The sequence below is a fragment of the Crocuta crocuta genome, unplaced genomic scaffold (genome assembly GCF_008692635.1).
Source record: "Crocuta crocuta isolate KB4526 unplaced genomic scaffold, BGI_CrCroc_1.0 scaffold168, whole genome shotgun sequence".
NCBI lineage: Eukaryota > Metazoa > Chordata > Mammalia > Carnivora > Hyaenidae > Crocuta > Crocuta crocuta.
In genome coordinates, this window is record NW_027532591.1 from 6310514 (window position 1) to 6332380 (window position 21867).

A 21867-nucleotide genomic window follows, 5' to 3' on the forward strand; every position below is an offset into this window, starting at 1 on the left:
AGCAAATGCCTCAGACATATTTCAGCCTCTGGTGTCTGGGCAGTCGGGGATTTATGGGCCCGCCGTCTCCCACAATGATCTCGGTGGCGCTGAACTGTGTGTCACCCCTGATTGATGCTGAGGTTGTCCTCCAGCCGGGAGGCCGCCTGCAGCCTGGGCCACATCTGGAGCCTGGTCCAGGAGGACTGCCNAGCTGCCCCACCCCCAGTCTCTGGAGGCACCGGAAGGAAAAGGAAAAGGTCCTGGATCCCACAGAGCTGGGAGAGGACCCAAGCCCAGAAATAAGACTATCAGAGCCGAAGGGGGATCTTAAAGATCCTTCAGCCAGGGTCCTCATTTTACAGGTGGAAAAACCGAGGCCCGCGGAGGGAAGACAACTTACCGGCTGGCTGTGGCAGATCGCATGGCACCTGGCTCTCCCGAGTGAAATGCTAGAAGGGGGCTGCTTTAACAAGGGACAGCTCTCCTCCCCTAGCTTATGGATGGAGCCGCCTGAGGCCCTGGAGGGTGGGCCTGCCCAGCTCACTTTGCTGCCCCTAGATCACTGAGCCTCTGCTATTTCCCTCCCCATCACCGCTTGCGTTTGGGGTAAGGACCGAGGGGAGATGTTTTGCATGCAGACCAGGCCTGAGACGCATGACAGGAAAAATCCACCCTCAGCAAGCACGCCCTCGGAGTCAGGCACGGGGACCTCTTTCCCTCATTTCATCTGAATGACCGCCTGCCTGGGGCATTTATCAACCCCTTGTACAGATGAGGCCGTTGGATGGCCGGTAAACGGCAGCATTTGGATGTGGCCTTGGTCTGTGTGAGCTCAGCCCTGACGCCCTCCCCTCGGGCATGAGTTCTGGTCTGGGCTGTGCCCCCACAGCCTGTGTGACTGCGGGGGTCTTCCCTCTCCCTGTACCTTCCTTCCCACATCTGCACAATGAGGAGCTTTACTTGACTCAGGCAGAGGGCAAAATGGGTGCAGAGCACAGGCATTTCTGGGCCCGTGACCCAGGGAAGGTGATGCCAAGAGAACAGAGATGATGGGTGCTGCCGGCTGGGGTATTGAATGGGCACGATGGAAGCCGGAAAAGCCCAGGACCAGCTTCCTCAGCTGCCTCTGTAGCTATAGGCATGGCTGTCTGCCCAAGTTCAAACCAATGAGACCAAGAAGTCTTTTCAGAGCTTCTGAAAATGCTTTTGCTTTCCTGGTAATGGGACATTTGTAGCTGGCATCTCCCCTGCCCTCTTCCAGCCTTGAACATGGACATGATGTCTGGAGCTGTAGCAGCCGTCTTGCCATCATGAGGCCAAGAGCATTCCAGAGATACTGGCTGAGACAGTGTTAAGTCCCCAAACGAACAAAGCAGCCGCCTGGCTCTGGACTGCTTGTGATGTGAGGGGGGGAAGGCCATTTGTGCAAGCCCCTGCCAGTCAGGATTTATGACCCATACAAGCAAAACCTGTCAGCATCTCTGTGGTTATGCCAACTGCTCATCATAAATAATATGGCCATATTTTGTGTGCTACCCCTGGATACATAGGATAAGCCACAGCTCAAGAGAGGCCAGGGGCCCAAGGGGGATTAAGGATCATGGAGTCGAAAACTGGAAAGGCAGGGCCCTGTGGGAGCGGGAGTAAGCAAGGGCCACACCGGCGTGGTGTCAGAGGACCCAAGGCAGCTGGGACTGCAGCCACACGGGAAGAGGCTGAGGAGACCAGCTGGTGGGTTGGAGGGAGGAAGCTGCCAAGACCTGGGACCCCACCCATGCCCTCCCCCATCAGCACACCCACACCCTCCACCCCAGCTGACCTCCAATGTAGGCCACAGAGAAGCCCCTTCGGGTGGTGCTGCGGTCTGTGTGCAGCAGAAGCAGAAGCTGGTTGTGGCTTGAAGTGACTGGTGCTGGCAGGTGGTGGCCACACCAGTTCCCCAGCAGGGACGCCTCCTCGCTGGCCCCATCGAAGGCCGCCAGGTAGTCAAAGTCACAGGTCCTGGTCAGGCTGCTGGGACCCTCCAGATCCAGGTCCAGAAAGAACACCTTGACCCGGTAGCCAGGAGGCAGGCGGATGGTCCAGTGGCAGTGGATGTGGTTAGGGTAGGAGCTGGGGTACTGTGGGCTGGAGAAGTTGCCTCGCACGGCTGTGTACACCTCCTGGCATTCTCCTGGATTGGGGAGAGAGGGGCAGCAGGAGCAATGATGAGAAGGTGGGGACTGTCACCCTCTGCGGTACAGCTGGGGCAGCGGGTGCCACGAAGGTCCTAAAACCACCCTGGCAGATCGTGGGCTCCGTGGCCAGCAAACCAGACAAGTGAGCCCAAAGCCTGCTTTAACCTCAAACTGGCTGGGAGCTGGGACTGTCATTCCAGTTGGCAGGCCACGAGTCCTGGCCTTGAATTCCAATAACAAGACTAATACTTGTCCTCAGAGTGGAGTCCAAACTCGGACTTGACAGACAAGGTGGCTCATGACCTGATCTCACTCATTTTCTGACTGTCCCACCCAGCCCTACCTCACAGCCTCACCAAACATCTAGCACAGAAGCACACTAAGCCTTCTCTCTCCTCTGTGCTTTTGCACATGCTGATCTCTCTATCTGGAATACCCTTCCCATCCTCCTGCCCCCTGCTAACTCCTTCAAAACACTACTCAACTCTCTCCTGCTCCAGGAAGTCATCCATGATCCTTACTGTTAGCACTGATCACGGTAGGTTTTCATTGTCTATTTCCTTCTCCATCTCCTCCACTGTCTAGTTCACTTCGCGGTGAAGAGTTCATTCATTCATTGGTACAAACACTAATTGAATCCCTTCTATGTGGCAGGTACAGAGACAGACCCAAAGGAACTCACGGTCAGGGGAGATCAACGTGCAAAGCACAAACATAAATGAGAAGTGTTAGATCATTGCTGAGGGAGTTGAAAGAAGGGACTAACTCTGACTCAATCAGGAAGACTTCATAGAGGAGGTGACAGGTTTATGCCGTGGCACTGGCCGGGCAGAGACATGCATAGCATGCACAGAGGACTTGAGGGGTGGCCCCAGCCCCTTCTACCTGAGAAGTAGTAGGCTTTGAAGCCCCGGCCTCCAATGTTAAAGTCGGACTTGAAGACCACCTGCAGCTCGTGACCCAGCGACACAAGGGGGGGGGGTCGGGTGCTGCCACAGTAGTGATGCCCGCGGGCAGGGCCAGGCCCCCCAAGGACGACCACGTAGTCATAGGTGCACTCCTCATTGCCCTCCATCTGGAAGTCCACGAACACCAGCTTGACGGTGGCGGGGCCGGCAGCCCGGATCACCCAGCGGCACTCCACATTGTTGGGGTAGTTGTCAGGGTACTCAGGACTGGTGAGGACCCCCGAAAGGCCCGTCAGGACACCACCACACACATCTGCAAGGAAGCCCTCCTGAGCTGACCTTTCTTCCTCCCCGTGACCCCCTGAACCCCTGCCCTTGGGAACCAGACACCCCACAATGTGCCATTCCCACGGGTTTGGACAGGAACCTCGTCACCATCCACTGTGTGCTTGCTGAGTGTCAGGCCTGGGCCTGGCACTTAGCACCTACACGGTCTTTTGACACCATTACCATCACTCTAGAGGAATGCTCGATAGTTCTCCCCATTTTATGCTCGAGAAAATGGAGGCACAGAGAACGTAACTTACCTGGGGGAGTTTGGGTTGGCCCAGACAGACCTTAAGACAAGGGTTGGAGCACGAGTTTCTATGGGAGATACAGAGGCCCCTTGTGAGGAATGAGGGAGCCAGGGTCACTAAAGGGCATTGTCAAGCCAGCTGCCAAGCCCTGTTGGGGAACTCTGGCGAATAATGACAGGCACACAGCTCAGAGTTATGTCACCCAACAGAAGGGGAGCTGGGGCGCTTGTACGCCAACTCCTGAGGACCCAGGCCGAGGGCTGCTGGGGATAGGGGTGACCAACCGAGACTTCAGAGGAAGCCTTCAAATGGGGACATAGCAGGGGCCGCTGACGTGGCAAAGCCCCAGGAACACGGGCGGGGGTCTGACAGCAGCTCACCCAATGGGTCACAGGGAGTGCTGGAATTGCCTGATTGCAGAGCCTGGGCACTTGACCTGGTGATTCTCACTGTCCCCTCCTACCGGGCCCGTGGGGCACAGAGCCTGAGGTTCGTGAGTTCAGGAACGTTCTCAAACCTCTGTAACAGAAGAACAAGCTGAGGCTTGGACAGAGGATCTGATGAAGTAGATAAAGATGGGCTTGTAGTCTGAGGCTTGAGGTGTCCTCTCAGCTCTGTCTTCTCTTAGGAGTGTGGCCCCGGCAAGTGACCCAGCCTCCCTGAGCCTCATGGGACTATTAGAGGTCAGAAGACCTGCCCAGCTGGCTCCACCAGACCCAACCTCACGCAGAGTCTAAGATGCTGCCGAAAGCCCTTGGGGAGCCAGTGCGGCCGATATAATCCGGAGGTGGGTGATGACGAATGGCATGACCAGCTGGAGGCCACCAGCAGGGAGGGGAGCGCTGGTATTTCCCAAGACTCCAGAATCTCGCCCCAGGGCATGGCTTTGTGACCCTAGCACTACCCTGGGCCCGGCCGCTGAGGATGGGACTCCTTGCCCCTCCCAGCCCTGTAAGCTTGGGAAGGCACATGCCCTCTCTGCTCTCAGGGTTACTGTGTGTGACAGGAGACATGTGACTGTTCTGACAGTCTGTGAGACCCTTTTCAACACGAACGCCCTTAGCCCAGGCTTTCAATCCAGGCTCTGGGGCTTCACAGGGGCATCTGTCTGCCAGCCTGTGGTGCAAGTTTCACTCTTATGCTGTGTTCAGACCGTCTTTCATGTACCGAGAGACAGTGTCCACAGTCACCGGTCATATATAAAAATTTCACTCACTGGAGGCCATCAATATTGACTTACGGTTTCTGTGATTGACATATAATAAGCAAATGTTAAATACATGAACTTACAAAATACAGTAAAGGCATACCAATAAAATACTGCCTTTATCTCTTTTAGGTACAAGGGACTAACATAAGGTTCCATTTGCTCCACAGGTACTCCTGGTTTTAAACGTTGGAGACCATTGCTCCTGGTATTATGACTTCAATACCTTAACATTTAAAAAACCTAAGGGTCTAAAATTCCCAAACTATGATGAAATCAGTCTGTGACTTTTGTGTTTTCGCATTCTGCAACTCTGTGCCTCTAAAGCCAGCTCGGGGAGCGGTGTCCCACCTGAGCCCCCCCATTGCTGTGGGTGGACCCTGTGCTCCAGGAGCCTCAGTAGTTGTCTGTGCTTGAGCTAACATGATTTAGGCCTTCGGTTTGGGCCTTGGGAGAAGGGAGGAGGTGTGAGTGTATGCAGAGAGGCCTGGAGACAGGAGGAATGAGTCAGGGAAAAAGGCAAGGAGAAGAAGGCCCTGCCCCCTCACTAGACTAAGGGGCAGGTTTCTATCTGGTTGAAGGAGGGAAGGCTAGGGACCTACAATATAAGAGGCATTGGGAAAGACTTAGGGAGGAGCATCTGGGTGGCTCAGTCGGTTGGGTGGCCGACTTCAGCTCAGGTCATGATCTCGAGGTCTGTGGGATCGAGCCCTGCACCAGGCTCTGTGCTGACAGCTCAGAGCCTGGAGCCTGTGTCGGATTCTGTGTCTGCCTCTGTCTCTGCCCCTCTCAAGCTCTGTCTCAAAAATAAAATAAACATTAAAAAAAAAAAAAAAGGAAAGACTTAGGGAGGGAGCGTGTCACCAGCCCCACACAGATTATGCACGTCTTATACTCCAGAGGACTTGGGGTAGGGTGGGCGGGGTCCCTGGCCCATCCCCAGAGCATGGTGTCCTCTCCTTTGTCCTGATGCCATGGCGTGGGATAAGGACGACACCAAGCACAAGAGTCCAGCAAGACCCTCCTGGGGACTCCCAGGACTACTGTCGTAAAGGTGGGGACCCACAACCACCATGACCACAGCCAGAGGCTGCCTTTGCCTCTGAACTGTGACAGCAGGGTCACCCAAGCTCCAGAACAGCTGCAAGTCTCACCTTAGCCCACTTCTCTCCTCCCTCCTGCCCCTGCAGGGCCACCCTCTCCCCGGCCAGGTCCCCCTTGCCTTTCTGGTAGCCGGCGGAAAAGCCTCGGCTGGCCACGTGCTTGTCTGAGTGGAAGACGACAGACATGACGTGCCAGGAGGAGGTGAAGGGCGGCGGGGGCACCTGGCCACAGAACCTCCCCAGCAGGTTGCCCTTGTCTCCTGAGGCCCCGTTGTAGACCTCCAGGTAGTCGAAGCCGCAGGTGTCATGGTACTCCAGGTCGAAGGCATGGAAGGTGAGCAGCACTGAGGAACCCTCGGCCACCACGATCAGCCAGCTGCACTCTGTGTTGTAGGGGTAGAGCCTGGGAAAGTTGGGGCTGGAGAAGTTTCCGGAAGGTGCTGAGAGCACACCCCCACATTTGACACCTGGGGCAGGAGGGGAGAATGGCTCAGTCAGTGCTGAGGTCCTGGGTGGGGGGTGGACCCAACCACAAAGCTGGGTCTTTGGGATGGAGTGAGAGAGCATGAGGCCCTGACCCTAAATTCACTCATGTATGCCCATGTGTGCTCATTCATTCGGTTATTCCTCAAATACTGATCAAGCATTCTTTTATTCATTCAACAAACCTCGTCTGAGTGCCAAGCAATGTTCAAGGTGCTGTGCTTACAGCAGAAGCAGAGCAGACAAAAATTCTTGCCTTCATGGAATTTACATTCTGATGGTAAACCCGGATGATAAGCGCAGTAAGTAAAATACAGAGCATATTGAATAGTGATTAGTGCTGTGGTGAAAAATAAAGCAGGGAAAGGAGATAGGGCACGTCGGGGTGGACCTATAATTCTAGATAAAACAGAAGTATAAGCCAGGCCCTACACATGTGCGGTAAGGAATTTAAAAATTACAGATGATAATACCCCCCACCCTGAGCGAAAATGTGCACAGCCTGTTGCGATGTTAAAAGTACATTCTTATCTGCACATATTTGCTTATATTTAAAAAACGAAAACAATGGAAGGAAACTAATAAAAATGATTCTCTGTCAGGGGATGGAGTAAACAGAGGGAGGAAAAGGCATATGCTGGCTAGACCTCTTTTGGTGAGACTTGTTTTATGATTTTGACTTTATGATCATGAATAACTTTTAATGTAGTTTTTAAATGGGCAAAAAAAGAAAAGCGTTTTTAAGTAACCCCTAAATATTCCAAACTGAAACAAATACACTTAGCTATATATCAGGTTGGAGGCATATTCACATGGGGAAAAATGACTTCAAATGACCTGGAAATACACTTTTTTGACTGTATGTTCCTAGTGGGATATATCCCCAGGACAAAATGAACCACAAAGAAATCTGAAACATTACTCGCTCGACTTACTATTTGAATAACAGTCAGTACTGCTATTTTATACCATTTTACAAATCGGAATAAAGCACGTATGTTAATGTCAATAGAAGCTAAGATTTTCAGGGTAAGAGGAGAGCAATACAACCATAAAATTAAAAAATTAAATAGAACATTTGTGATCCTCGATTTGAATTGAAAACAGTATGAATTTAAGATTTATCTTTATTTCTAAAAAAGATTTAATTTCCTAGCTCTGTTCACCGTAAAGGCCAACAAGCATGTAACCAAGCCTGTGCGGACTCAGAATGGGCGCCTCCCTGGGGATCGCACTGTGGCATGGGGGTGCGGGGGGGTCAGGGGCTGGGCACTCAGCGAATGAGACAAAACCAAGATATGTGACTGTGCTGTGGCCACACAGGGGCTCTGGGGGCCGGAGGGAGGCCAGTCCTGCTGGGCCAGCACTGCTACAGGAGGGACAAGATTCACGGGGAAGGTGATCCTCAAGTCTGACCAGGAGGAACAAGAAGGTTGTTAGTTGGGGACAATTTGGAGGGAGGAAATGACGGGAACAAACGCTCTCACGGTCACTTAGCCTTCCCCAGCCTCAGTCACACATCTGGGAAATGGGGTGGCTGCGAGCACCAGGGACAAATGGGCTGCAGATGTACACCCAGCTCGGGTTGTCAGCTCCCTGCTGGCCCCGGCGGCAGGCCGGGGAGGGAACCGTGTCTGATTCATGCCTTTATTGGTAGGAGGACAGAGGCACATTCTGTCCAGTGCCTGTCCTTGTCCTCCCCCCGGCCCTGCCCACGGGACAGGAAAAGCCCTGGGAGTGTTAGAGCAGAATTCCTGTGGCCAAGGGGGCCCCAGGCGCCAGCACAAGCGGAGGCCGTGTCCTCCAGCAATCAGCCAGCCACTCGGGACCCCAGGGTCACCCCAGGGCCACTGAAGCCCCAGAGGCTGGGAAATGGGAACAGCCAGCTTCTCTGCCTACAGGAAGGAGTGAGACATCTGCGTACTCAGCCCACCTCTGCCACCAGCTGGGTGAGTGGAGCCCCACCCGAGCCTGCCGGAAAACCAGGCCCTGCAGGCGGTTTGCTGAGTCCCTGTAACATGCACGCTCCTTGAAGGCCAGTGAGGTGATACCCCCGCCCACCCCTGGCTTCACAGACAGACCCACACAGTTTCCGGGGCTGGAGCAGCAGCACAAAGCCACCTGGGACCCGGGTGCTGGCAGAGGGTTCTGCGAGGGGACATCTGAGGCTGATAGAAGCATGTGGAAGGCTTCCTGGAGGAGGCGGTGTTTGACCGGAGTTTGATAGATGAGCCAGATGTCCTCAGATGGAAAAAGAGAAAAGGGACCCTCTAGACAGAAGGCACAGTGGGGTGAAAGCTCTGAGGGGGAAGCATTTCCAGAAGGGGGCATACCCTCTGCCGGGACAGGGGATGCCCACGAGACACGGGGAACCGAGGCTGGGCATTATAGAGATGAGGGCCAAACCTGGGAGCCACCGAATGCCATCAGGAGGAACTTTGATTTCACCCGGCTGGCAGTGGGGACGTACAGCGGGCTCTCAGGAGAGCAAAGACTTCCTCCAGCATTAAACCTGCAGGTGTTCTCTGAGCCATTCCCTTAGCCCTTGGTCACTATTCCCCCTTGGAGAGGTTACTTAACCTCTTTCTCTGCCGCAGTTTCTTCACCTATAAAATAAGAACTCATACCCACCTGGAAGTCTGTTGTGAAGACGAAAAGCAGTATTTGTGAAGCATCCGACACCCGGCAGGCATCCTGTAAATACTGTCTTCCCCCATCTCAGAAACAAATACAGCCTCACCTCAGCCAACGCCCCCCATATGGCCTCCTGCTTTCTGGCCTCCCACACGGAAGCCTCCGGAGACCCTGGCAGCTACCTGACCACTCCTCTCCCCGCTCCCAGAGCCCGCCTGCCCTCAGGAGCTCCTACCTTTCATGGCTTGGGCCCTGGGGCCTGGGCTGAGCAGAGCCACGGCCAGCAGCAGACAGGACCCCAGCTCTGCCAGCATCTCCTCACCAGGGTGCCCACAGGTCTGTAGAGCTCGGGCCAGGCCAGGATCTGAGGGTCTGGAGCAGGGGAAAGAGAGGTGAGGCAGAAAGGGCCTCCAAGTGAATGATGACCTGAATAATTCATTGGCCCCTCGAATTAGTAAGCCGATCTCCAGGTGCTTCCTTCATTCCACCCTAAGGTGACGGGTCTAGTGTCACCAGGTTTACACATTCGGAGATCTGCATTGTCCGCACCACATCAGGAAGTGAAGCCGCTTGGGGAGGGAAGGGAATTGGGTGACGGAGAAGGGGCATGAGTTTGGGGGCTCGGCAGATCTGGTGTCCACTCTAGGTCAGCCTCTAGCTTGCCAGGTGACCTTGAACAAGTCATCTGGCTCCTCTGGGTCTCAGTCTTACCCACCTGTCCAGTGGGGCCATTCGGCCCTGCCTATAGGGCTGTCACGGAAATGGGACATGGTGACGTATGCCGCGGCTGGTCATGGGTGTTACCTTTCCCATCCCCACCCATGGGGGAGCTGAAGGGAGTCCCTGATTAGTGGGACCACTGGGACGAGCATCCCTTAGACACGTTCAGATTAGCTCAGAGGGAGAATGAAGGAGGTTGTAGTGGACAGCTGACGAGGGAAAGGCCTTTTACATGGAAGAAGGCAGCTGCAGTAACAGAATCAAAGATTTTAGTAGGTATCTCCAAATGCGATCATAGATCTGGGCCACGGCATAAATTGTGGCCAAGAATCTTAGATATTCCCCCAACAGACCCACAAACGCTGCCTCAACATGACTGTGCTAGGAGCCGGGCTATAGAAATGCCCTCGAAGGCTCCGTGTCCGACCAGAAACAGTATCCCTCTATTTCCTCGAGGAGCCCCATTTGGTTGGGTTCAGCCCAGGGCTTGTTCGCAAAGCTCCTTCTCTGTGCAGAGCGGCGCCAGGACGGGGCATCTGAGGGTCACGTGGCCCATTCCTGCCTCCCAGTGAGGAGGCTGGGCTCTGGTCTGCCTGGCAAGGTCTGAATCTTGGTTCTGCCTCTCCTGCCGGGCGGGAGCAGCCTGGAAAAGTCGCCCGATCTGTCTGAGGCCCGGCCTCCTGGGCACGAAGAGGAAAAGACAGTAGTTTGTCACTGGCTGAGAGGATTAGATGAGACGGTGTACGGGAAGTCTTAGCCAGTTCCTGGCTCTGCGCGTGGGAGCAAGCACGATTTTTATTTACCTCAGAGGAGCTCAGACGGCCATCTGCCAGACCACATGTTGCCTGTGGCCCGTCCTTGTGTCGGGAGGTCCCCGGGGAGCCCTTTGCTGCCAGCATGAGAGGCCACCTGGAAAGTGTTCCGCAGACAGCACCCGGGAATGGTCAGGCCTGAGAGACCGGCTTACCTGTGGGGCCTGACTGGCAGCGGCAGAAAGGTTCTGCTGTCCTGGGCCATCTGAGGGGACGGAGCTTTTATTAAACACCCACGGTGTGTATGAGAGAGAGCAGCACCCTTGTGCCTGCCAGGCCTGTGCCAGGAGTACCGACTGCGCCAGAAGTGAGCCTCCTGTCTGCTTGCTCGCGCCCTTCTAGTTTCATGGGCACACGCAGACTCCCTGTCTTACAGAGGAGGAAACTAATACACAAATGGTTTGAGCCTCTGTCTTGGGTTGCTCCACGGGAGGACCCTGTGACAAGGGTTCAAGGGCAAGTAGCTTATTTAGGAGGTGATCCCAGGAAGCACAGGCAGGGGCGTGGGGAAGCGAGACAGGGTTGAGAAGAAGCCAGCTGAGGGTGTGTTGATGAGCAGGTGTTCCAGCGAGGGGCGAGGGATGGCTCCAAAGGACGGGGGTTGCAGGCAGAAGCTGTCTGCATGCCTGGAACGGTGAAACCCAAGATGCAGGCGGGGCTGTGACGGCATCGGCTGAGCCACGAAGAACAGACGACTGTCACCATCATCACGACCACACCCTCGACCTGCTATCCCTTGGATCACTCACCTCTGAGATGTTCACCCCATCCCTGAAACAGCCGTCTCTTCCCACACTCCATGCAGCCTCTGGTCTCTTTTCCCTGCGCTTGCCCCCACACCTGGCATCCCCTCAGCCCCATCGTGGACTTAGATTCCAGGGTCATGACATCCGCGGGACAAGCCCAGCTGGCTGCATTCTCACCTGCGGGTGCACCCTGAGCACTGCTGGGCAGCGCCCCGCCACCATGCAGTCGGCGCTTGCCCCTGGTCAGGTCTCCAGCCTCTTCTCGGGTCCCTCAGTTCCGTCCCCAGCCTCTCTGTGTTGCCCTGGGTGGCGCTCGCTCTCTCAGCCTCCACAGACATCATCCTGGATGGTCACCAGTCTCCCCCTGCGGACGACCCCAGCCTCTCCAGCAGAACCAAAGAGACAGAAAGCAGAAACCCCTTCCTTCCTCTCCCACCCTGTCTCCAAGTGCTCACCCTCCTCTTCCCTCCAGCTGCAGGGACCGTGGTTCCACATCTTGTCCAGGCCAATCCCACCTCCTATGCCCAGAGCCTGTCCCTCTCACGGACTCTGGGACCTAACCCTCCACTAGCTCCCGTCTCTCTGGGTCCCCAGCCTCTCCTGCCTGGCTTTCCTTCTGCCATCCACATTTAGGCACACGGACGCCTCCCCATCAAGGGGGGTGGGGGTGGGGATACAAACACTTCCACGAACCTGTGTTTCCCTCCAGCTCCCTCCCTACCCATCTGCTGGCTGTGAGAGCCAGGCTTCTTGAGAGCAATGTCTACACTTCTTATTTTCACTTTCTCCCCTCCTCTCCCTCCTCTAGGGTCTGCAGGGCCATGGGCATATTGCTACCACAACAAAGCCAGGTTTGGTTGGCAGAGAGCAAGGCATGGAGGGCTGTTGGGCCGGCAACCGGCGGTAACCACCAGAGTGCCCCTTGGGCCCCTCCAAGCCCACAGCGGACTCATCGTCACCTCCCCCCACCATAGTTGCTTCTCTGCCCGGGTTTCCTATTCAAGGTGGTGGCACCACCAACCCATAAGCTGGAAATGTAGCAGCCGCCTCCGCCTCCTGTCCCCTCAGCCCCACGGACAGGGGCCGTGCTCCAGCTTGGTGACCACTTTAGGCTCTCAGGCAACTTGTGAAGCCACAATTGGCCACGCTTACCACCTTGCTCCTGCCTGACGACGGCAAACCCCTCCCTGACCTGCGTGCCTCTGCTCTTGTCTGCTCCCTTCCCCTCCAAAGCGCTCTCTGCCCCGATCTTTCCAAAACGCAGATCTGACCGCATTACCCCTCTGCTCAGAATAAAGTCCCAAGTCCTCTGCTTGGCATTCATGCTTCTTCGGGACACCTCAGACTTTCTTCCCGTCTTGAGCTCCACACTCAGCCACCAGCATCTTTCTTACTCTTCACGCGCTGTTCCTTGAGCCCAAACTGCCCCTCTTTCTGCTACATCATCCCTTGATGGATATTGTCACCTCCTCCAGGGAGCTGTCCTGTCCCCACCCCAGGCTGGGAAAGCACCTCCCTCTCTGGGCGCTCCCCTAGCATAGAGGACCACCTGGCTCTTCTACGAACATCCTCATCTTCCTGGGCTTTTCGCTCCAGGGCCTCCCATGGGGCGTGACCCAGGGCGCATCATCTTGTGGCTCCATCCCCACCGCACACCTGCCCCAGCACATCCTAAGGACTCAGCAGCCGTTGATGGATTGAACTGCTCAGGAGCACACAGCTAGGAAGCATCCCTACCAATTCAAGCCCATGTTCATCTGTGTCCAAAGCGTGTCCTTTTAAATCCCCCCTCCGCCCCAGGGGGAAGGGTAGGGGTCTGGTGTGGTTTCGCCTGGAAATTCCTAGAACCAACACCATGTGGGTTCAGATTGCAACTCTGGCAGCTACTAGCTGTGTGACCTTGGACAAGTCACTTCGCCTTTCCAGGCCTCCATTTCTTCAGCTGTGAGATGAGAGTGGTGGCCCCCCGTCAGGCATTGTGAGGACTAGATGGCATGCGGAGTGTGAGGAAGAGTACCAGGCCCACGAAGCTCGGGTACATGCTCTCCCTTATCCTGCCTTCCGTTTGCGCAGACCGCAAAGGCTACACAAGACCTCAGGTCTGCTAGCACTTTTCTTTTTGACCCTCCTTGAAGTCTCCCCTGTCCGGCTGCCCTCCCTCCAATCAGAAGCCTGGCCCCGGCTTCTCTCCCGGTCCCCAGGGGAGGTGGTGGAGAAGGAGCAGGGGCTGCCCACTGCCTGCCCACAGGGTCATTAGGGAGTGCCTGAGCCGCCCACCGGACAGTCAACCCCGGGCACCTGGTGGCCTTCCAGAGCCTGGCCGTGCAGACCCCCACAGCCAAGCCCTGAGGACACGCTCTCCAACTGCCGGGGGTGGGGGAGGTCTTGGCATAGAGATGCCTCCCCTCTCCATGACTGGCTCTGCTGCACCCCAGACACCCAGCAGACACAACAGCTGTCCCCAGGGGCACCGTGAGTATGTTTGGGGCCAAGGGCCTGCTGCCATACATGCCTGTTTCTGTCACCGTGTCATCACCTGGTCATGCTATTTCCTCGGGCGCACGGGCCCATCTTAGTGTCTGTGCACTGGGCACCAAGGGCATTCATCTCTCTGCGGGTGACTGTCCACCTCTGAGTGTGACTGCACCCTTTGCTACTGCCCCCAGCACTGTGCCTTCATACCCGTTTCTTTGCACACATGCCCGCCTCTGTGAATGAACGCACATGGATCACGCCTCCTTCTGCTGCTGTGTATACACGTGTCTCTCTCTACCCAGATATGCATCTACGCCTGCAAGCGCGCAGCTCCCTCTCTGGATCTATATGAACATTTCTGATGGGATGTCCCTCCCCGGGTGTATACCTGTGTCTGTGTGCAAATGTCAAGCTGTGTGCATGCACGACCGTGTCAGGGGCTACACACCTCTCCACACACACACACGTTTGTCTTTATGAACTTATGTCTATCTCCACGGGTGCACGGCTGTATCACCTCTCTGGGTACACATCTGTGCACCGCGGTGCCTGGGGCTCCCCTCCAGGCCAGTTTTCTTTTCCTTTCTGCAGGCTGTCACTCCACCGGGGGACAGAGTTGGTGCCCATGGGATAGCAAGGGTGCTGCCCAAAGCGTTCCTTTCCCCACAGAGGTCTGAGCTGACAAAAGGGGGTGTGACAGAGGGCTGGGAGCAGGGAGGCCGTGCCACTCCTGGGGATTCCTGGCTGCGTCCCAGGGAGCCACATCTCTGCATTAGCCAGGACTCTGGGGACTTAGGGCAGAGGCCAGGAGGTAGGGACACCCGGGGAGCACCCACCTAATATCAGCAGGCTGCGAGATGGGCACGTCATATCCCAGACTTTCTCTAGAAAGCCACGGGGTGGCACAGGGTGAGTGGGCGACTGTCTGATGGAGGAGGAAGGGGAAAGGGGGGCAGGAGGGAACACAGCCACAGCCAACAGCCAGGAGAGCCAGTGAAGGGAAGGGTCAAAGAGCAAGGGGGAAAGCCCAAAGCAGGGGAGGCAGGCCCTGACTGAGACAAGGCTGTTGGTGGGCTGGGATGGAGTCCCAGGGGACAGGGGGCGGGGGCTGCCCCTCACAGTTCTAGGAGCCACAACCCAGCCCCAGGGCTGGGACTCTGTGGAGGGGAGGGCACCGCCTCCCTCCCCTGTCTCTCCTCTCTCCGAGTCTCGTTTTTCTCTCAGCCGCCCTACCCTGTCCTTTCCCAAGGCTACACTGCGAAGGCCACATACCAGGAATGATGTCCCAGAAGAACAGATGGGCCAAGGGCCTGGTTTCCTGAAAGTTCCCAGACAAGGGAGTGACCTTCACAGCCTCCGGCATTGGACCAATGAGAAGAAAGTGAGGAGGGGGCCGGGATCGCCACCATTTGTGGGGCCTGCCCAGTCCTGGGTCCTTCCACACCGGATCTCACTGACCTTCCCAACCATGCAAGGAGGGGCTACCGTCCCCGCAGCACAGCTGAGAAGCCGGGCCTGGCCAGCGTGGGTGCACTCGGTCCCAGGGCAGGGAGAGAACAGGGGGCCGGCAGAGAATGGGCCCCTCACGGGCCCTGCTCACCATCGGCTATGCTGGGGCACTGCCAGTAGCCACAGTTTAGTGGAAAGGGTGACAGGTCTGGGTTCAAATCGTCCTGGGTTTGGACCCGTCTTTCCCATCTGACAGGCTGTGTAACTTCGGGCAAGTCACTCGCTTGTCCCTGGAGCCTCAGTTTCCTCACATGTGAAGGGGGTTACTAATCCCACTCGCTATCTCCCTGGGCTGCTGTGAGGACATGGGAGATCTGAGAGGCAAAGGGGCTTTGCAAACTGTGAAGAGCTGTGCACGTTGGTGTCTGGAAGGGGCCACAGTAACGACGGGAGTGACCACTCTAGTGAGCTGGGCGTTGTGCGAAGCCCTTGTGCAGGTTGTCTCCTGTAACGCACACATCCCCCCCGAGGAGGCCTCGTCATCGCCCAGTGCACAGACGGGGGGCACAAGATCACCCAGGATCACGGTCCCCTAAATGGCAGCACTGGGATTCCAACCCGGACTGCAGAGCCGCAGGGCTGGTACTGAGCACTGGGTGGGCTCCAGGGAAGTCTGAGCGATGAGGGTCCTGGAAGAGGATTCGCAGGGCCCTGAGCAGAGGGGTCAGGAGGCTGCTGAAGGCAGGCTCCTGCTGCCCCAGCTTCTCCTGTCGCCTCCCTTTGATAGACAATTAGTCCTGCTTCTTTGGTGGGGCGGGGGGGGGGATCTTGACAAGCCCAGGGGGGTCCAGGAGGTTCACGGTTATAAAGGGAAACTGCCCTGGTGAGCTTCCCTGCCTCAGGAGAGGCCACTGGAATGGCTGTCCCTGGATTACAACCTCCAGGGAGGTGTCTGGAGTGTTCGACTGCCTCCTCTTACCCCTCTGGGCCCCCCTGTTCTTGCCCCTTCTCACTCTCACACCACATTCTGCCTCTTGCCAGCTCCCTCGGCTGCCCATCCACGCCCAGAGCTCAGGCACATGGGAGCCTTCCAGAGCTTCCCGCCTTGCAATGGATCCAGAGCCTAAAACCTTCCTGCTCCACAGGAAAGCAACTATTGAACTCCTACTGTTTGCCAGGCACAATCACATCCAGCCACATCCAAGCTATGTCACCTTGGGCAGGTTCCTTAACCTCCCCTTCTGTGCCTCAGCTTCCTTATCTGTAAGATGAGGATAAGGAGTTAATATTTGCAAAGGGTTTAAAAGAAGAGTATCTGGAATATAGCACATTCTATTTATTAATTTAAATTCGTTAATTTAAACACGTTTAAAAAGCTTTACAACAACTTTGCAAGGTAAGGATTGCCACATTCCATTTTATAGTTTGGCAATCAGAGCCCAGACAGAACTGCTTTTATTAGTTCATTTATTCAACAAGCATTTATTGAGCACCTTCTGTGTGCCGGGCCAATGCCCAATATTTTGGGCACTCAATCCCACTTAGCCCTCACAGCTCTGTGAGGAGGTGTTAGGATACCCCAAGGTTTCCAAACACCTCTTGGGAGGCAGTACTCCCCTGGTTGAGACTCCTGGCTGCTTACTATCCGTCTGCCCCCTGCACCCGATCGCTGGGAGGGCAGAGAACTGTGTTTTGTCATGGCATAGAGTAAGTGCTCAATAAATATCTGTTGAGAGATGGAATAAAAGTATCCCTAGCTGATAGATGAGCAAAGTGAAGTTCAGAGAAATGAAATAATTTGCCCAAGATCACACAAATGCTCAGTGGCAGAGTTGGGGCTTGAACCTAAGTATGACCAGCTCAAAAGTTCATGTTCTTACCACGACACTGATTCTACCCACATGGAGGCAAGACAAGGTCTGAGCTGGAGTGTAGACTTGGGGCACAGGGCTGCAGATGCTGGGAGTTGGGGGCCAAGACCCCTCTGTCTTTTTCATTGAGAGCCCTGGTCCCTCCTGCCTCAAAGCTGCCCACCTGGCTTTCCCCTCAGGCCACTGGCCATCCTGGTCTGGGAAGCAGCACTCAGTCATTAGGTCCCCCATCAAGAAGGGAGGCCAGCCGAAGCTTCGGAAATTCTAAATGCAGAAGCCGCCACACACAGCCTCCGGGGGGCCTCATCACTGTTCAAAGCCTTACCTGGGATCTTGCCTCTCAAGATGAGAGGCAAGGGTGCAGAGAGGAGGGGTGGGGCAGCCTGAGGGGGGGGGGGGGGGGCCATGTCCTTGGGTTTATTGGGTGGGAGGAGATTTCAGAGAGCAAGTCCAACACCCTCTTCCCACCTATTTTCTGGCTGTGCAAACTGAGGCCCAGGGAAGGCAGAAACAGAAGACAGAGCCCACCTTCGCAGGTGCCCCCCATGTACAGGTAGAGTGTCAGGCTCTTTTATATTTGTCAGAATCACTTCTGTGACCCTGGGCGATGGTGGACCCCTCCAAGGTCAGGATCTTCAAGAATCCTGCAGAAAGCCTGCGTACCGGCAGGTGTTCAGAAATGTTTGCTGAATACAAACGGAGGGTTTATTTAGTCCCCAGAATAATCCGGCAAGGTGGGAATTATTCTGCCATTGAGGAGAGGAGGGAACTGACAAGTGTCACGTGCCGCTGAAAGATGAGCTGTGGACACCAGGGACACGTGTGGGGTGGGCACCAGATGGCAGCGGGCTGAGGAGTGAAGGGGGGTGAGAAAGGAAGCCGTGCAAGTTGCAGGCAGTCCTTCAAGGAGAGGATGAGAATACGGGAGAGAGAGAGAGAGAGAGTGCAGGGAGACTGAGAGAGGGCACGCTCTCCTCTGGAGTAACAGGGGGCTCAGGGACGCTTTGTTCTGCTGTGTTGAGTTAACTTGGGGGAAGCTTGGATAGGTTTCCAGGCTCGCTGGGCATGGCCAGTAGAGACAAGCCGGAGATTCCCTGGGGCTCTCTGTCTGGAGGTTCGGGGGCAGTTTCCTGAAGGTGCTCACTGGGCTAGGCATGAAGGTTCAGTTCGTGGCAGAGAGCCCTGCGTCCCTTAGAGGGGGCAGAGGAAGGGAGTCACTGCTCACGGAGACCCCAGTGTGGGGCAGGCAGAGCGCTTCGCACTTTTCTTACATGATCTCAACCCCAACCCACGGGCGTGCGACTGCCACCAGCTCATTCATTCATTCAGCAGATGCTGCTTCAACATTCCCTGGCCCCTAGTGACAGATGGGGTGGTGGGGAGGGAGCAGGCAAGCTCCGGGCCCCTGCCCTCATGCAAGAACACCTCTTGAGCATCTATCTGGTTCTTTACCTACAAAACAGGGAAGCTACTTCTCTCCAACGATTGTGATAATTGAGTCCCTTAGGGGACACTGTTCATGTGCCACCTCTACCACCCGCCCATCTGGAGGGACCCGCAGAAAGTCCTTACAAGCACCTGGCTCCCGTGTCTCTCTGTCTGAGGGCTCCTCTGGCTGCGGGCACTGAGCCCACCCCCGGGAGGCGGAGCCTCACCCTTCCCTTCCCCGTTGGACAGCAGGTGTTTCCCCACTTCCTCGCTCCCGGCCCCCCATGCTGTGGTAGTTCTGAGGTGCATTCTGCAGTCTTACGCGTGGACCCTAGTGGATGAGCTCCAGCTGCCCCCAAGGGTGACCTGCCCATCAACACACTCTTTATTGTCTTTCCTCCCCCACTCGCTCGGATCATCTCCACAGTAAACTTCTTGCACTCAAATCCTTGTTCAGGATCTGCACTAGGACATAGCCTGGAACAGATGACTAAAACCTGGCATTCCGTAGATGTTCAAATGTTCACCTCCATGCTCATTTTCACTGTTACAGAATTGGAAGTCTTGAAGAACATGGTGGTGGCTCCAGCCCAACCACCACCGGCCCATCAGCATCATCCAGGAGCAGGTGCGGGCCATGGCCTGGGGGCGCAAGGGGAGGGAGGGCGTGGGGCCATGGGCCCTGGGACACTTATTGTAGGCGGAGCCACTTAGAAGCCTGGTGAATCTGCACCTTACAGTTATAAAGTTATTTTCTTGTGTTCCTGATTCCACGTTCTGTTTTTCATCCGACTGTTCCAAAGCATATGCTCCAACTTGGGGTTCTATATTCAACACAATCGGCTTTGAGCCCAAATGCTATGTTCTTGTTGCAAGCACCCGACACCTCACTCCTCTCTTCCTCCCAGGTGCCTCTGAGGTCAGCCAGGCCAGGGGCCAAGTTCCCCCGCGTCTGGGTGGAGGAGCTGATGCAGTAGGCTCACTTGTCCCTGAAGCTGGCTGGTCTGGCCTACCCCCTGGCCCAGTGTGCCCCGCTGGCCGCCAAGCCGAGTGCTGAGATCAGGGACCTGGTTAAGGCTGTCACTCTGCCCCATCATAAACTAGCGTGCACCGTCAGCATCCAGAGCAAGGGCAGGATGACAGTGGTCCTCAGCCGGAGCCTGTGGGAGCCATAGGCAGATAGCTTTGCCACCTCCCACTATGCGAACCCCACGCTTTTCTGTGAGGCACTGCCCTATGCCATCTAGTTGCAGTGTGGCATGAGGGGTCCCAGACCCATGTGGGGCCCTGTGCTGGATCCCGGCGCGGAGAACTCTGCCCCTGGCTCAGCAGTCAGTGACCTGTGCCAACAGTACCCACCCAAGCGAGGCCAGCAGCCCCCGAAACTCACCACGGGGGACAAGAGAATGAGTATGACGTGTCTGCACAACCCCTCCTCGGGCCATCCAGACCACACACGCTGCCGCGTTCCTGTGCCTCTGGCTGTAGTCATATCGACCACGCACAGCTCCCAGCTGGCGGTACATACAGATCAGAAGCTCCGAGGGGCAACTATCTACGTCTTTGATTAATAAAAAATGGGAGATAAATTAATAATGACTTAATACATGCAATTTGGGATCAAAATCTTCCAAAGCATGGGGAAAATAATAAAGAGGGGAGTTCTTGATAGTGAAACTTTTGAGAATGAGTGCTGTTCTGAGAGGCCAGCCATGAGCCAGGCGTGGCCGGGTCACCAGGGAGACCTGGGAAGGAAGGAAGGGACCGGCTTCCCACACCACTCCGTGCCCCATGATGTGCTTCAGCCTACATCCTCACACAACCCTGGGAGACTGCGAAACCATCCCCATTGTGTAGATGAGGAAACTGAGGCTCCGAGAGGCCAAGTTATTTGCTCTGGATACTTACAGGGTCAGCAAAAGATCTGAAACAAGATCTGCCTCATTGAAAAAGGAAAACAGGGGTGCCTGGGTGGCTTAGTCGGTTAAGCGTCCGACTTTCGCTTGGGTCATGATCTCGCGGTTCGTGGGTTCGAGCCCCGCGTCGGGCTCTGTGCTGACTGCCAGCTCAGAGCCTGGAGCCTGTTTCAGAGTCTGTCACTCCCTCTCTCTCTGACCCTCCCCTGTTCACGCTGTCTCTCTCTCTCCTAGAAATAAATAAAACATTTTAAAAAATTTAAAAAAGAAAAAGAAAAACAAACCAAAAACCAAAAACCAGAGGAAGGAAAAAAGGCAGGAAAAGCAGAAGGACAGCACGGAAGCTGACTGCCACTGCGGCTCTTCCCTCCTAACTGGGCACTCGGACCAGGGCATGCAGTAGTGCTCGTAACAGTTTCTAACGGCAGACAGATAGGCCTGGAGGCATAAAAGGGCACAGCCCAACCTGAGGGGGGTGGGAATGAATGTCTTTAAGCCTCTGGTTTCTGAAGCACACTGACCAGGCACATTTAGTCTTCTTTTTTAAATCTTTAATTATGGAACGATTTTGAACACAGAAAAAGCAGATTATTAGGGATCCCATCACCCAGATTCACCAGATGTTCGTATTTTGCCATGTTTGGTTCAAATGGTTTTATATTGAAGTGATGCAGGTATCAAAAGGAAAGCCCTCACCCCATGCTATTCCCAGAGGTCACCACCATCCTTGAAGTTGGTGCCCCCCTTCCTGAGCATTCGGCATTGTTTTGTGTTTTTAAACTCTCAAAGTGTTGGCATCTCACTGTACCTTTCCGTCTACAACTTGATTTTCACTCCCTTATTATGGGTTTTTTTTTTTTGAGTCTATGTTGACACATGTAGGTCTAGTTCCTTCATTTTAGCTGCTCTATGTTGTTTTACTGTATCAACATAGAAGTTTATTTCTCTAGCCTCTTATTGATGGACATATGGGTAGTTTTGATTCTTTGCTATTTCATACGGTGCAGCAATGAGAACCTTTACACACATCTCCTGGTGCACTCACGCGCCACCTATAACCTCTGTAACAACTGCAGCATGTTGGAAAGCGTGCACCCCTATGTGACCTTGTAGAATTGCTTACTGTCTTGGAAGCTTGGTTTTCCTCATCAGCAGGTGGGGGTAATAAAATAGCATGTATTTTGGTGGCCACGAGGTGCATGCATTTTGTACCCTGTAAAGTACCCCGTGAATATCCTCGGTCTGTCATGCAGGTACTTGGCACTCAAGACCTGCTACACCCCCTCCCACACTGGGGACACCGTGCACAGGCCCTGGGATGGACCATGGTGTGCTCACGTGCAGACGAGACGGTCTGAGAGGTGCAGCAACAGCAGGA

The 21867-nt window shown here is 55.2% G+C and overlaps 1 protein-coding gene across 1 annotated transcript in view; it reads right to left on the bottom strand.

Moving 5' to 3' along the window:
* The window catches only part of CDCP2 (CUB domain containing protein 2), a 13521-nt gene extending 4135 nt beyond the window's left edge, over positions 1 to 9386 (bottom strand). Inside the window, exons 1-4 of the mRNA XM_077779822.1 lie at positions 9308 to 9386; positions 6075 to 6422; positions 3045 to 3380; positions 1802 to 2155 (exon numbers count right to left, since the gene is read on the bottom strand). Coding sequence (XP_077635948.1) covers positions 1802 to 2155; positions 3045 to 3380; positions 6075 to 6422; positions 9308 to 9386 — 1117 coding nt within the window. The remainder of the gene's footprint in view (positions 1 to 1801; positions 2156 to 3044; positions 3381 to 6074; positions 6423 to 9307) is intronic.
* Positions 9387 to 21867: the final 12481 nt, after the last annotated feature.